Source organism: Urocampus carinirostris, chromosome 10 (genome assembly GCF_059441175.1).
Source record: "Urocampus carinirostris isolate Australia breed hairy pipefish chromosome 10, RoL_Ucar_1.0, whole genome shotgun sequence".
Taxonomy (NCBI): Eukaryota; Metazoa; Chordata; class Actinopteri; order Syngnathiformes; family Syngnathidae; genus Urocampus; species Urocampus carinirostris.
In genome coordinates, this window is record NC_142358.1 from 14,994,871 (window position 1) to 15,012,066 (window position 17,196).

General features: G+C 38.1%; 1 protein-coding gene across 4 annotated transcripts in view; it reads right to left on the minus strand.

Annotated features, from left to right (window-relative positions):
* The window catches only part of grik4 (glutamate receptor, ionotropic, kainate 4), a 546,157-nt gene that overhangs the window by 127,457 nt on the left and 401,504 nt on the right, over nt 1–17,196 (minus strand). For all 4 annotated transcript variants that reach the window (XM_088346500.1, XM_088346499.1, XM_088346496.1 and 1 more), the window contains exon 9: nt 5,283–5,444. In XM_088346500.1, the coding sequence (XP_088202626.1) occupies nt 5,283–5,444 (162 nt within the window). The remainder of the gene's footprint in view (nt 1–5,282; nt 5,445–17,196) is intronic.

The window sequence follows — 17,196 nt, forward strand, 5'->3', positions numbered from 1 at the left end:
CTAAAAAAGACGTGAAAAGAAGATTTCTGAAAGTAAGGCAAGCATTTTTGTTTCTAAAATTGCGATACCTTTACCAAGTTTGGGCACCAAAAGTCGGCGTTATTACGACACCAGTTCTTGTCCCATATACAACGATCAAAGATGCCAATAAATCGTTGCTGGTGTTAGCGAAATTCAACATTAGCAGTGTCTAATGAGGTAGTAGTAATTAATCTTGGAGTAAGCTTTACTAAACTCCATTAGATTTCTGTGTGAACACCAGTTCAATTGTGGAACACAATATTGTGCTATTACTTCTGTCGAATAATCTTTTATGCTAGCCTATTCAAAGTTTACATTGTTACAGTTAATCTTTTTGTGTTCTTTCAAAAAGTGTGAAGGAAAGTAATGTATTCATTTTCTTAAGCACATATTGTATTTTTTTACAGGCAATTGTGAGTACTGACACTATTTATCGGTGTAGGTGCTGACACCAACCTTTGTAACAAAACTTGCTATGACAGACGATACCAGTACCTTGTTGTGGCCATTTAACAATGAGGAACCTGTAATCAAGGTAATGTTAAACTGCTCGGTGGCCTTGGGGGTAGGGCGCCCGTTTCGAGACTGGGAGGTTGCCGGTTCAAGCCTTGGTCGAGTCATACCTAAGACTTACAACATTGGTACTCATTGCCTCCCTGCTTAGCGTTCGGCATTAGGGGTTGGAATTGAGGGGTTTGGTCACCTAATGATTCCCAAAACATCAGTTGGGTTGAGCAATGAGGCTGTGATTCCCCTTCTCTGTATCAATCTCCCAGAGAGTCAGGAATGTGTTCTTGACTCTAGCCACCTCCCACTAGGGGGGTATGGCTCTTTTATAAAATATATAATCTATAAACTGCCATTAAATACATTTAGTTTTGAGAAGGAAAGATTGTATTGGGATTCTTTAAAACATATAAACCATTTATTGCAGAGAGAAGGGACTTGTCTGTACTTTTAGCATTTGTATAAACATGACTACCAAAAATGTGGTTATTGTATCAGTCCGAACGTCCCTGATGTTAGAATTCAGCACAACTTCCAACTGGCAGACGTACTGGAAGATCCCCATGGCTGTTGGTTCTCATGTTCATGTTACTGCCTGCTATTGTTACCTGACCTTTTAATGCCTGTCCTCAGCCAACTCAAGGCATCCAGCACCCTACCAGGTGAGTTTAGCCCACACTGGGTTTTTGGTTTATTGTTTCACCCACAGCCCCAACCCCCCCGACTCCCATCCCTCCACCCATGTGGATATCTGTTTTTGTTAATTCCTATTACACCCCCCTCCCAAAAAACAAAAACGAAAAACAAAATAAATGGTCACTCAGCTGTGTGTCTGCGCCTGGATTCGCCTTTGTAAAACATGCACCCACATTTCTAGCATTTCGATTTAATACCCGTTTAACAACCGCAACTGTTCGAAAATTAACTAATAGGCAGCGTTATAAAACTTACGCAATACTCGACCCCAATTAATACTCTCATTAATAGTCTAATTTTCCTCGTGCTGAGGTTTTGAGTTTTTCCTTTGAGACATTTTTTTGATTAAGGGCTATACGAATTAATGTGACTTCACTCAGCAAGTGTCACTTGCGGCATAGCGGCAGAGTACGTAGACGCTCTGCCGAATTACAGTGAGATTATTATAGTATTGAAGCCCAAGAGTGCCATATGCAGCCTGGTCATCCTGGAATCAGGATTACCACATGTGTGCTCCTTTCTCAAAGTTTCTTCATTTTTTTTTTGGAGTTTTCCCTTGCCCTCATGTAAAGATCAGGGGGCGGTGTAATAATAGTCTGTAGTCTGTAGAGGCCTTTGAAACTTCTTGTGACTAAGGGCTATACAAATACACATCACTTGACTTGACATGACTCAATCAAAAATTTAGCTAATATTTTAGTTTTAATAATTGCACATTTAGCTATCATGCCACAAATAGCCTGGACATTTAGCTTTGGACACCACAAGTTAGGAAAACAACCACATTCGGGTTTTGTATAAACCACAAGAGCCCTGCAGGACCACTTGTAAAGTCAGATCCCATTAGCGTCAAAGCCAGCAGATCACTTCTTCAATTGGGCAGATGACTCAATCTGGTTAAAAAAACGCCATCAGCCTTTTCTTCTTTAAACTTGAAGCTAATTAGTCATAAAGGCTGAATGCCGCGAGCTGAGAAGTATTCAAGCAACCTGCTGTGAGAGCAACTGTACAGCTTTTTATCACGCTGTGTTCTAATGCTTATTGGCCTCTTTCAGCAGCAGGCTTGCGTGCAACAGAGGAGGGCAGATTGTTAGGCCTTCATCAACATTCATCCAGCTCAATTACACCCTTGCTCATTAATCGACGGCTCCATTGGCTTCAGAAAAACTTCCTGACAGGACAAACAGAACGCAAGAAATTATTTTGTTTGCCTTATTAGAGCGCTGTATTATATATTAAATCTGATTAATTCCTTTCTTCTTTAAAGTTTACTTTTAGATATTTGCATTTATCATGATTTCAGATTTTGATGGAACCTGTATTTAGTCTAAACACTAGCAAAACTCCGAAAAAGTTTCCATTGCAATAGGCAGGGTTCTCTCGCGACTTAATGCTTCAGATCGATTTATTTTAGTTACATAGATCTGTCATGCCGTTTCTGGTAAACATAGTCATTTTAAGCAGAATAACTTAGCTCTGTTTACCATTTTGCAAGCTAAATTGTAACAAATGTCACGAAGGGGGACAGGTGTTTTGTAATACAAGCAAAAAGCTGTGCCTCCCAAATACATAGGGGCAGATAAGTATGTAGTCAACCACCAATTGTGGAAGTGATCCTACTTGGAAGAATTAGAGAGGCCTGCAATCGTCAACATGGGTCAACCATAAGAGACAGAATGGGAAAAAAACCAGAAGATCACACTATTTGATGTTTAAAGAATTAATTTGAGTGGAAAATACGTATTTGGTCACCTACAAACAAGCAAGCTGTCAAAAACGTATAACTTATTCTGACAAGGCTCCAGCTGTATTAAGGCACTTTTTAAAAACTCATTTTCGGTACAAAAGACAACTGTCCTCCACCTCAGGCGGTCACACTCCAAATTCCACTATGGCCAAGACCAAAGAGCTGTCGAAAGACACCTGAGACAAAATTTTAGACCTGCACTCGGCTGGGAAACCTGTATCTGCAAAAGGTTAAATGCATAGTGTAAATATAATTAACTGTGGGAACATCTACTAGAAAATGGAAGACATACAAGATCACTCATTCATTCATTCATTCATTCATTCATTCATTCATTCATTCATTCATTCATTCATTCATTCATTCATTCATTCATTCATTCATGTATTCATTCATTCAAGATATGAAAACTATAAACATATGAGAGCGTGTAGTAAAGAAATGCTTCTTTCTCATGTGCAAAAATCAAGTTTAAGTGTATGGTTTCTCTTTTGTTTTGTTTTTGATTAATCAAGGTCCAAAAAAAGGACTGTCTTTCTTTCTCTGCATTGTTGTTTTCTCAGCCAACTAGCTAAATTAATTATAAGGTGTTTTCAGGCTGTCCATAAAGGCCCATATGTTTGCACATAATTTTTTCTAACTTGTTTGTTGTAGTAGTATTGAAATGATCACTGTACATAAAGTCACGGCTGTAGGAGTTTTCAGCTATAGCCATTTTATTATTTTGGTCATTTATATCATCATTCACTTGTTTCAGTGTAGGTAATGCACCTTGTGATTATTCATATATTTGAGTTTAGTTATGATGATTTACCCTTTTTTGAAATCACTTGACTTGAATGTATGCATTCATTCAGTTGTTTTACAGTCTTTACCTTGTTTCAAATGATGTAGAGCTGCGATTAAAGATTATTCTTTTAATCTATGAATCGGTATATTATAATTTTGGACTTATTTGATTTTTATGCAACACGTTGTTTATTCCCTTTTCTTCATTCAAATATTGCTATTTTGAATGGATAGAAAAATAGTGCACCAAACAGTATAATATTCTATAGTATAAAACAATAAAAACTATGCGTTTGTCAAATAACAACAATTAACCAAATGCATACAAATGTATGCTATACGCTGCAAATATTTAAGATAATGTTTTCCTAATACCTTATTAAAAGATCATATTACATTTGGACTTCTTCTACAAAACAAAAACAAAGAAAGAGCAATACATCTCATTTTATGTGTAGGAAAAACATTTTCCACAAAAAAATGTTTCGAAAACAAATGTTTTTGTTTTTGATTAATCTTTAAATATGATAAACATTCCCAATGTGCAAATGATATATATAATGGTTTATAATATGCATTGTGTGTTGAGTTAAACACATCATAATTGTTATTTTTATTTTCGCTCTGTTTATTAATAATAATTTGTTTTCTGTTTTTTCTGCAGCACAATGTGTCTGCTTGAAAATGGTTAACTTGGTAGTGTTTGACTGTTTCATGCCAACTTTGTTTGTCATTATGTAATACAAAATTATGTTCATACAAAATGATTGAAAAAAGGAAATTAAGCTAATTCTATGAAAGGGGTGTCAAGATGTCCTCTCTCTGACCAAAGTGGTACTACAACCTTTAACTTCACTATGAAATGTAATGCACTTATTTGCATCGATGTACATGTTTAGTGGCAAATAAATTGTTGAACACAACAAATCGATGATGACATTAGTTGCCGAGGCCCGTACTAATTGATTTGAATCAATTTGTTGTTGCAGCGCTAAAATTATGTCTTGGTTTGGTGTTGGCAGAAGGCCTTGTGTCTTTTTAACTACTAGACCCAATTTGGACAAAAACAGGGTTAAATATAGATTTTGTTTTTGTCATTACCCAACCTCTTGGTATAAAGTTGATGTCAGCCACTTTGATTGTGTATTTTTTGCAAAACCAGACACCCTATTTACTAAACATGATCTACTTTTGTATTAAGGGATGCAAAAACCGCCTTTTATTTAAATACAATATGAGTTCTCTGCTCCAGATAGTAAATCTACAAACATGAACTGGGATCCCAATTTCTCTGAAGTGGCTAAAGACACTACAGTAGATTAAATGAAGCGCAGCCAAAAAAACAACAGGCTCAGACGTCTGCTGCAATTACGGTGTTAAGAAGATAAATGTCATTCTTGTATAATTTCCTTTTGTTGTTGATATAGATGCAGATGGGGTGAGGCTCCAAAGGTCTGTTTGGCCTTTTTGACGGAATACATTAAACATGGACGCTTGTGCCAGTGCATGTGTACTGACTAACCGGGGTGCCCACGAAGGGAGCGTGTTCACAGTTCTCTTGCCAGGATCGGTTGAGGCTTAGTGCAAAATCCTCAAAGAAGGGATGGGTTTGGTTGAAAACGGAAAAACCCAAAATGTTGACTCGCTGGTCTGCCACGTCCTCCAATCGCAGCATGGAGAACTCCTGCAGGATAAAAGATGACATCATAAATGCTGCGTACAGATTTAGTCGAGTAGTAATCGCGACTGTAGAACTTTTTGTTTTTATGTGTACATTTTGAGTGCTTCAAGGACATTAAAAATTTAAAAACATTACAACAAATTGTTTACATTTTAAGAACTAATTCGGGACCACCAGGCTTACAGTTTTGCCACTTTGTCACTGTAATACAGATGTTTTTTCCCTCAAATGACGAGTAACGATCAATTGGCATTAATTTTGATTCTATTCATTAACCAATTGAGAAATGTGAAAATAACATTGCTATAATGCAATCAAAATGTACAATTACCGAGTCACTTTATTTAAAGAATAAGTATTCTTGGATTTATTCATTTATTCGCAGTGATGGGCAATTCTAAGTATTGGTACTTTTGATCGAGGCAAATACAAGTATGTACAACTCTTTTGTGGCAAGAATAAAAAAATTCCCATTTAATTCCAACAGAATTGGCAGAATTCATTCTAAATATTGTTTCTTTTGAATATTACTAGTTATTTTTTTTTAAAATTAAGATTATATACATACACACACACACACACACACACACACACACACACACACACACACACACACACACACACACACACACACACACATATATATATATATATATATATATATATATATATATATATATATATATATATATATATAATTAAATGAATACTTCTGAAAAAAATAAAAATAAAATGTGATAATTTTGGGAAAAAAATCCTTATCATTCAAAGGACTATTATTTTACTTTTTCTCTTTTTTTATTTACAATTTTTCAAGACTTTTTGCAATGCATTTTAAAGAAATTGGAGGAAAATGCCACATTTGCATTCCAATTACGGATTGTTTTTATTCCCTCGGCTTAAGTCCAATGAATAAAGGTTGGTGAGTAATTGAGTATTTAAAAGGTGCTTTCCAGATTTTTTAAATTGTCTACTCACCAATGCCATTTTACAGCCTGTCATCATTTCAGTCTCAAGGTGCTTGATGGCGCATGCAAGGATGTGCATTTCTTAGATGCTCTTTTTCCTTATCTTTTTGGGGTTTCGGTTGGTTTTTGACAGTATTTGAAACAGTCCTATGCTTACTTTCACCATTTTCATGCTACACTAAAAGAAAACTGCAAGGACACGCATGAAATCACTCTCTACTCGCCTTAACCCACTCCTGATAAAAGTAAGAAGATAGGAGCAAATAGGCACGGTGAGAAAATAAAGCAAACTCTGTTTGATGTTAATTGAGAAAATATTCTACTTTTGACTTTTTAAGGACACCTCAAACTACGCACCCCACCAATAAACTAAAATGCACCTAATTTAGTTCAGTCACAGTCAGCAGAGAACCAACATTTAATACCTACATTGAAAACCACATGTTTTAGGTCATACTGTATGTTTACAAACATGTGTATTGTCTTATGAACCACACATTTTCATTGAATGATATGACCAAAGGTAGAATGAAGAAAACAAAACGAGGACGCCACACTAATAAAAACAATGATAAAACAGAGGAAATAACCTGTCAGGAAGCAAAAGGGAAATAAAAGTATATTGTTATTGGAGTCTTGCTGGACGAAGTGCCGGCAGGGGATATATAGAAATAAGAATGTGAAAGGAGAATGGGTAGTGGAGGAAAAGGAGTGGCGGGGATGAACATTTCTTAAAGCCTAACGGAGGTGTCAGAAGGCATACTCCGACCCACCCAACCTTCAGGTGGCAGCCCTGGCAGGTCCTGTGTGCCATCTGGCATTTGACAGGTTGACAGTCAGCCAGTGAGGATTGTGAAGATAAGCACGGACGGATGCATAGCACGCTTGCTTGGGAAAATAAATAGATGCGGTCGGCTGAACAGAGGACCAATGTCATCAACTGCTCCAAATTGCCGAGCTATTGTTGGTCTGTTAGCAGGAAACAATTACTTTATCGCCTATGAGGCACGAGGCCAGCGCTTGGAACGGTTACTGCAGAGTTTAAACCTTTTACTTAATGACTTTCTGCGCAACCACTGCGTCTAAACACAAAAGCAAATGCCAAAATGTTTGAAGGTGTGCAATTTGGTCCTCATCCAAAATTAAATTACATTACATTAAAACACACACACACACACTTTTTGGGGTATACAGTAGATCTTAGGGATATGGTGACCTAGCCTTACAAGGTGTTCACTCTGCAGTGTGGAATAACATGGTTTTCCGGCCCCTCTTTATAGCATTTTCTCCACCATACATCATCAACAAAAACTTATTTTGTGTGTCCAAAAACCTCAGACATTGTGGCATTTTTGCTAATGCAGAATTACACTTTTAGGATGCCTGTGTTTTATTGGTCATAGTCATATAAAATGCTGGTCTGCTATTGCTTTGCATCTGAGCAACATGAAACCAGGGATATGCAATTGAAGAACTACTGTATCTCCCGCAAATGTGTGTGCTCCGGAAATACTGCGAGCTGGCAATAGAATACTGTATTTTTGTACTATATTCACTGTGGGTCCCAAAAACATGAAAACATGATAACCACGGAAATGAAGCTAGTGTTTATCAAGAAATCCAAAGAAGGCACACGGCTCACGACCTCTGCTACTTTGCATGGGTTTAAAGAATCGACGATCGGGACCATAATTGAAAATAATGAGGCGATTAGAGCAAGGAGATATTTTAGGTCATGATAATCTTCAAAAGTGGAAGTGTTCAGATCTGTTTTATTTTTATTTGGCAGTCGGCATGGGGTATTCTTTGTTTGCTTTCAAAAACAAACATACACCTTTTGGTGTCGGGTCAAACGTCAGTTTTTTTGTAAATTTAGAGACAATGCAAATAACAGTTCAAATAAATTTTTGGTGTGATTTTTAATATCCTTTATTTGTAAAGAAATTTCACTTTTTACTTACGCCCCTCTGATTGAGATCCACCGCAGTATTGTAAGCTAAAATCAAAATTTTCTCTGCCTCCTTTATCTCTCCCTACAGGGTCCTATTGAGCTTTTTTAGAACCTGCCATGTAATTACAGACTAAGTGTACCTTGATCATCCATTAGAGGGAAAACCATGCAAATAAACCCATAATTATGTTTGCCCCTGAAAGCTGCCTGCCATTTATGCTCGATCACGGCAGTGACACGGCAGGTGAACGCCTATCTCTATCATTGATGAACACATGCAATCACAAGGCAGGCTAAATATCTTCGGGCGATGCCTAAAACGAGAAACCCGGAAGGGTTATGTTAGTTTGCACATTTCAGTAGAGACAAACGCAATCTACATTCAACTACTTGAGCGAGTAGCCGCCATTGCATAGTAATCGGGCCGAGCGAGAACTGGGAATTATTCAGCTTAGGACAGATGCTTATCAGTGACGGGAGAGGGAAAATGAACCAAGTGAAATAGGCAGCGAGGGACAATGATGAGGACAAAAAGATAAAGTGAAAAGTTGAGCCAGAGGCAAAGCGAAAAGACAAAACAAGAATCAAAGTTTCAGAAATTGGGTGCACCATTTATATTAACTGTATGTGTCACAACAACTGGGTGGATGCAACTGTGGTGGTTGGCTACTGGGAGCAGCAGCTACCAGTTAGTTCTCTCCAGTTAGTTTTTTTAGATCTAAAAAAAACAAAAACAAAAATCTAAAACGGAGGCTGCTGTGGTCTTACTGCAGAACCACAGTCGAGAGCATTACAAGCATACCGAGTCACTGAGTGGTTTGCTGGGTGGAATGCAGCAGACAGGAGAAGAGAGAGACATCAAAACATCCCAGAAAATTACTGGCTGCTCTCTGCCAAGTCTGTAGGACACAGCTAAAATGCTGGGTAAGCGATTGGTAAGCGTCACTGCAATGATTTTGGCTGCACACCCTTCCAAAGAACTCAAATTCTCTCTCTATGTTCAGTTCAAAATCTGTCATACCAAACTGTAATTTGTTTACCTATGGGTGCTGAGACTTAGAGTGATGGTAAAGGGAGAAGCAAGAAGACAAAATCAATGTAAAGGAAGCTTGAAATAATAAAGAAACACAAAGAAGACATACAAATTGATCACAAAGGAATATGGCTGTGACAAATTGACGATCCTTTTATTTACTGTCACGTCTACCTCAGAAGAAGAGATCCTCTCGCAGACACCCCCCACCCAAAAAAAACAAAAACAGAACAAATCATAAAAAAACATCAAAATATAAGTCTGGTTTTCCTATGCATTAGTGCTTACAAAATGTAACGCTTTCTGCACTGTTTTTCTTTTCAAGTTACGACTTCACTGCCTCCTCATTAGGAATAAGGAAACAGTGAAGTTTTCTAAAGGTATAACAATCCTTTCAAATGAAAGTTTTGAAATCTGTTATTATTTTAGTCTGCAATCTCCTTCCTCCTCTGCATCCACCATCTAACACTACAGTACCAACTCACGTCACAGCAAAAGTAAATACAATTGTATGTTCGCTTTATATGCATATTTCTTTTTTTTAATTTTCAATTATAAATATATACATTGAAGTACTACCTACTATAAACTGTCTTTTCATTTCAATATTTTTATCTGGGGTCCCAGGGGATCCAAAACACATTCACTAATTACCATAGGTATCTCTACCGTTCCATACGGCGATTTCACCCTAAAACCGCACTTCAGAACAGGTTATTGTCATATCCTGGGGCTCTAATGTTTTTAGCTGTCGTTAGGACTTTGCTCATTTTTTATCCATGCAGAACTCAGCCCAGCTTACTAAAAACATGATTAAAATATGGGATAAAAAGAGAAGTCACCATTCAATTTTGTCACTCCTCAAGCAAAAACACAGTCTTACTATCCCCTGAATACCACTTTGAATATTTTGCATGGCAGGGGCCCCCTAAAGTACTAATTGACTGTGCTAAATTGATATTCACTCATCAAATACTAATTCCCGAATGTGTGAACCTGTTGGTTTAACTGCAGGATAATGAGTTCCCATGAGGGACGAGTTGACAATAGACTCCCATGACAGGGACATCTTCCACTCCACACATGGAGATTTTTCCTAGTCTTTGAAATCCATTTTTATGACCGAAAATGTAAAAGGAATAATGTGAGGGATCAATCCAGCTTCCATCAATTTGGCCTAGGCCTCATCTCTTTAGGAATAGAGAGAACAGTTGGGATTTGGAAAACTGATGTTTCTGACTGCCTATTCCTCCAAAGACCCGCTGAGGGATACTTAATGGAGATACTGAACCCTCAGATGATCCTGCTGCTCTGCAGTTGTCGCTGAGGGGATAAGATGTGATAAAGGTCTTGCCTCAGCTGTCATGACGATATATACCCTTGAAGAATCATTTGGCTCTGCACAGCTGGTTATGTTTAAAATGAAAGTTTCTTAGATTTATAAAAACTATTGACGAAAATAACGTCTATCCACCCTGGTCTCAGCCCTCGAGAGGGGTGACAGACAGCAAGACAAACACATATATAACAAAGAAAATTAAAAAGGGAAAAAGTAGTAAAAAATACACACACAAATTTTTGGGAAACACCCAAACAAGTTAAGCACCTTTGGCACCGAAGTTGGTCATGCTTTCGTCCCTCCAGATGATACAGGACGCAAAAAAGCAGCCATGTCACTCGGGTCAGGGTGACACAACACACTCCTCTGTTCAACAGCAGGGCCCGACAGCTTTCACTGCTTTACCCCTGCCGCATAATACGGGTGCCCTGGCCCCATAGAACAAGTCTAAACATCCCACTATCCTTGTACAACACCTCTCCACTCATTCCTATCACCAACAAGAGTTCTAGCTTCCACTATATTCAGACCTCTAACCTGCAGTGCACTCATAACACCATCCATCCACGTAAATCGCGGCCTTCCTCTTGGTCCTCTTCCATTTACTTCTGCTTTGTAGATCATCTTCAACATTCGCTCCTAAGCCATCCTCTCCATATGTCCTGTGGTTACGGGCCCTCTTCCTCTGGGAGGTGTGAGAATTCTCCCACCGTGGTCCGCTGCGTGTCGTAAGAGGCGAATAAAGTGGAAGGAGCGAGGGGACTGGGGATCATCTCCTCTCTATCTCTACTCCCTGAGAGACAGCAAGGCAAATAAAGGGGGGCGGGAGACTGAAAGGTCTCGCAAACCCTAGTTATAAGGGTCAGTAAATGTGAGAGGATGTGGAAGTAAAGCGACTGAGTTGAAGAAAGAAGAGATCGGAAGGATGATGATAAAAATGACAAAAATAAAAAATGGGTTAGGATGCAAAGTACTACTGCTTCGACTGTATTCTGTTTTACAGTAATGACAGTAAATTGGAAACAGAATTACAGAAAACCGACTGCTATATAGCACACATGCTAGTTATGTAAGCCTTTTAGAATATAAACAAATACTATAGAAAAGTCTTTGTCTTGATTAATAACAATGTAGTGTACATCTTTCACAAGATACGATGTGGCACACCAGGATACACATGCAATACAAGAAAAAAATATATGAGAAAAATTATTAGGCAAGAGAAGCAATACTTACAAGGTAATGCTTATAGAATGGTCTCAGAATATGCAGCAGCTGCTGGGCCTCTAATTTTTTTAAATTACATCCAAATATTCTGATGTCGGGCTATTAGATAATAATAATAATAATAATAATAATGCATTTTATTTAAAAGCGCCTTTCAGGCCACCCAAGGACACTGTACAGACAATGAAAAAATACAATTTAAAAAGTTGTAAGCGAAATAATAAATAAAAACAAGACATAAAATCATAAAAACAGGAAATGGAGAAGCTATGTGTTGTAGGCAGTCCTGAACAGGTGTGTTTTTAGATGGGACTTAAAAGTGGAGAGAGGTGTGCAGTTTTGGAGGTCCGGAGGTAAATTGTTCCAAAGCTTGGGAGCAGCGCTACTGAAGGCTCTGGCTCCCATTGTGCTCAGGTGGGCAGGGGGCACTGACAGTCGGAGGGAGGACGAGGATCTGAGGGAGCGAGTGGGGACGTGCACCTGGAGAAGGTCGGACAGGTAAGGAGGAGCCAGGTTGTGAATGGCCATATATGTATATAGGATCAGTTTGTAGCTGATGCGATGCTGAACAGGAAGCCAGTGTAGCTGTTGGAGAACGGGGGTGATGTGCTGCTGGGAAGATGATTTTTGTAATGTGGTAAATGCATTTAGGATGGAAAAAGGAGGTTATTTTGCCTGAAAGCATTTATTGTCATTAATGTGCATAGAACGTCCATAGAAGTCAAATAACATGTTTTACAGGCAAATTTGATCATAGAAGACAAATCTAACTTCCTGTTTTGTATGAACCATTTTTTTATGACCTACTTATCTTTCTCTTTTTCTTTTTGTTCGAATAACCAAGATGCTAAAGGACGTTATTTTGTCCAAAACAAAATAATTTTTGTCTTTTTATGAACAATTATTATTCTCTATTTGGTCTCTTTTTAAACACATTTACTTTTTCCAAATTAATATGATGATGGGCAGTTGTTTATAACATTTTTTTTTTCTTAAAACAATGCTGCAATGTTCAGGGTAGTCCGGAAGAATACATTAACCAACATTGTATAGAGGTATTTTTTTTTAACAGTGCAGGGCTCAGTTACCAGTTTTCTTAAGTTTAAATGTAGTTTTTTCAGTTATCCGTTTATTTCGTAAGAGTTGAGAAACTAGGGCAGCATGGAGGTGCTGTGGTTAGCACATGTGCGGCACAGTTCTGAGGTCATGAGATCGAACCTCCTGTGTGGAGTTTGCATGTTCTCCCTGTGCTTGCGTGGGTTTCCTCCGGGCACTCCGGTTTCCTCCCACATTCCAAAACACATGCATGTCAGGTTAATTGGCCGGTCCAAATTGTCCCTAGGTGTGAATGAGCGAACGAGTTGTCTGTCCCTGTGCGCCCAGCGACTGGCTGGCAACCAGTTCAGGGTGTTCCCTGCCCACTGCCTGAAGATAGCTGGAATGGGCTCCAGCACCCGCGTGACCCTCCTGAGGATAAGTGGTGCGGATAATGGATGGATGGATGGAGTTAAGAAACTAAGGAACATCTATACCTAGAAAACGTTTTTTTAGCTTTTACCTCCAAGTACTTTCGACTCAGGCCACCTTTGTGAGTTCAGATTGGCAGTTTTATGTTTTCACCTTTTTCCTAATTGTTAAAATAAAACGTCTAGGAAAAAAAGATAAAGAAAAAAAAAACATTCCCTGATTTATATCATCCATAGTAAAACTTGTCTACTTATGCTTACGAACTTCTACTTGGCAACCCTAAACACATCACAATAAAGCATTAATCAGTTAATGGCTCATTATCGTCTTTTAGCAAACTCCCAATTTAAGCACTTCAGCATGAAGTCTCCCCATTAGTTGTATAGATTTTTTTTAATCAAAGGCATATAGTCCCATACACTAAAACAGGTCTAATTGTCGCGTGAACTCCCCTTCCACGATCGACTAATACCTCTGAACAGTCAATCTCGATAAAGGACACCTTTCACATAAGATGAAGTCATCTTATCTATCTATCACCACAATGTTAATCAATGGCATTTTCCGCCATTTCTATACATTCTGATAAAAACGCCTTGAGTGGCGTTAAGTACTGACCATTTTGAAAATATAAGAGCAATATTTCTTAAATGGAGCTGTTGCAGTGCAAACCAAGCAGGCAGACTTCTGTGATATTTCTCTAAATTGGATACTGATGTCAAAGAAGATAAGATACTAATTAATGATATTTCTGCCCTCTGACAAAAAGGTGAAGTTAGGTCAGGTGAGCTCAAATTTCCATGGCCTCGCTATGGAATGTAATGTATTTTCCAATATGCAAATTTTCTCTGCAAGAAAGAATAAATCATTGCAAAAATTACAGTGTAAATCCAGCCTCTGAAGACTCCTGCAGGCCTTTCATTATGATTTTCTCTTAGACCACAGTGTGGGAGGAAGTGAGGTAGCGAAAAGGGAGCTTCAGCAAATGTCACGAAGATTTGTTGTGAAAAATTGCCTAAATGATAGAATGAATCTCCTGTAGCTGGACATGAGATCAGAAACCGCAGGGTGCTCTACCTTACGGCCGGAGTCTTGGTCGCAAGATCACACACGACTGGATCTTAGCATTTATCACTGCGCAGCATGCTGTTGTTAATACATTAACTTGGCTTCAAAGCTTATAATAGTCGCATACATCAAAACAAATCTGGCCGAACCTCCTGCAGGGCTGTTGGAAACAAATGGCTAGTTTTATTCTATTATTCACCATTATTCATGGCGTCTGCTTTGGCCTAGAACAGTAACAGCCTATTTGTGAGCTAGGGGACCTTCTGCCCAGATTAATATTTAGACCGTTTGAGTCTTAAACCACATGAATATTTCACATACTGACATATGTTAGGAATTTGAAGCAGTCTCTTCTGGGAAGCGATTCACATCATGGCCAGCAGAGGAAGAACTCTCCGAGCATGTATACCACAAGGCCGTTGAACTTCTTCTCGGTCAGAAACTGTGGGATGTGCGGTGAATTGTAAACAGTACTGTTTTTGTAGCAGTTGTTGCTTCACAAAACTGTCACTTATTCTCACGTATGAAAGAACAAAATGCTGCAGACTCACTGTGCTAGCAACGCCAACAACGGTATTTATTTGGCAACACTAGTGTTAGGATGTAGAAGTTGTCCGTCCTACAGAGGCAGAATGACTGGAGAACCCCGCTTGAATTGGCCACTACTTGCACCAGGTTCTAATCAGGAGATGGGTGTCTAAATACTCTGCCAACGGAAGAAGCTGTAAGAATGTTGCTTGCCACTTCGATGTTCGACCTTTGCATGTTTTTCAACGCCGGTATTTTCGATTGATCCTGAAATTCTTGAACCTTATCTGGAGTTTTTCTCCATTTCTCTTTGAGTGAGTTTTTTTTTAGTTACTTCCCCCCCAATAATATTTTGTCACCCAATTTGTGTGTCTGTGCTTGGGTAAGCCTCACCAATAATTAAAAGTTAGCCATCAGTTGTGTTATGATTAGCGAGATAGGATCCAAGCACAGACACATGAGAGGTTTATTAGGGGATGGGGAATTGGGCTTCAACACAAGGTGCTCCAAAGAGGAAGGAAAAAGGTAAATAATAACAGAAAGCAGAGTCTATACAAAATGAGGCTGGTATAAATACGAAGTCTTACAAAAGCAACGAGGGGTAGAGGGCTTTCTCGAGGGCAGTTTGGATGGGCAGGAATATGAGATAATCCCACATAGAAAGTCAGTCAAAACTGTCCTTAGAATACACAAACACACACAAACTAGAGCTGAAATGAGCCAACAGTCTTCTCAATCAGTCAATCAGTTCAAATGGCACACAGGAACCTCAGAATTGATCTATTATCTGCTGTTCACACTTATATTTAATATGTTTGTGAAACTTACAACTTGTCAATAATCCTACATCGAAAATATATGAAATGAGTACTAGTTAAATATTTGACCCCAAGTTTGTATTAATCTAAATATCATACAACTGCTTAAAATTTCAGTTCATTACCAGTAAATATCCTCTAATTTATGAAGTCTTTCAAGAAATCAGACTGATTATACCTTCGTCATACCAGGTTATAATATATTAAAAAATATCTATTGGGAATGTAATGATCAGTATTGTTCAGTTTGACCAACCCAAATTACAAGGAATCAACTAGCATATTATTAGCAAAAACATAGCTCATTTTAAGTATAGTTTTTTTCTTGTTTTAAGATATGGACCATAATTTGGTATCTTGTTACTTGAAATAAAATGAAATAAGCTAAATTGACTGATTTAGCTTTGGGTAGAACACTTTTTTCCTCTTAGGAGAAAAGTACTTATTTTTCAATAAAATGACAACAGGGGAAAAAAATAAAAGTAATTGGACTATTTACGGATACAATTATCACATATATCTGTTAATTATTATTATTTTTCAGTCATTATCTAACTTTCTTAGTTCAAAATGTAGTAAAGTCCAACGAACACTGTATGTTACCCGGACTGAAAACAAATCACCGTCTTTTTTCCTATACAATAGTTCGAGAAGTAAACATGAGTAATTGTTTTCAAATGCTCCCAGTTTAGCAGCTGATCCTTTGAGACATTGTCATGTAAACAAACAGCTAAAACAATCCTTTTCTCAGTCAAAGACTGTATTGTGCAAAAGGGATTTTCAGCTTTCAGACCCAATGCCCTCTCCAAAGTACAAGGATGTGTTTCCTGACAGATTCCCAGCGTTTTGATTAAATTGCCAAAAGGCCACAGCGAGTCTGGTTTCAAATCACCCACTGTCGCTAAAAGGATACTGTTAGTGGTGATGACAAAGAGGCTTAAGTGATTTTTTTTCTTTTTATATGCGTCTTGATTAAATCAAATTCACATTTAATCTTGTGATGTTTGCCTTGCAGGATGTTGATAAATTGATGGTGACAGGTCTACTTTTCCCTGACATTTGTTTGCATGCGTAGTTGCTTCTGCATTTTCATCAGCTCAGCAGGTTGTTGCCAACTTTTTTCAGCATGCATCTTTTCACAATCTGTTTACTGGAGTGACACTGATAGGATTCATCCGCAATTAAAAGAACAGAAAAGTTTTGCCCCCACAATTTGATGAGTATCGGAAATAACATCAGATAGCAATTTAGATGGAAAACATAGAAGCAAGTATTTTTGTCATCTCTGCCGGGAGATTCATATTGGTGCCATGAACTTTTGAATTAAACAGAACAAAAGTTCAATTCGGCTGATTA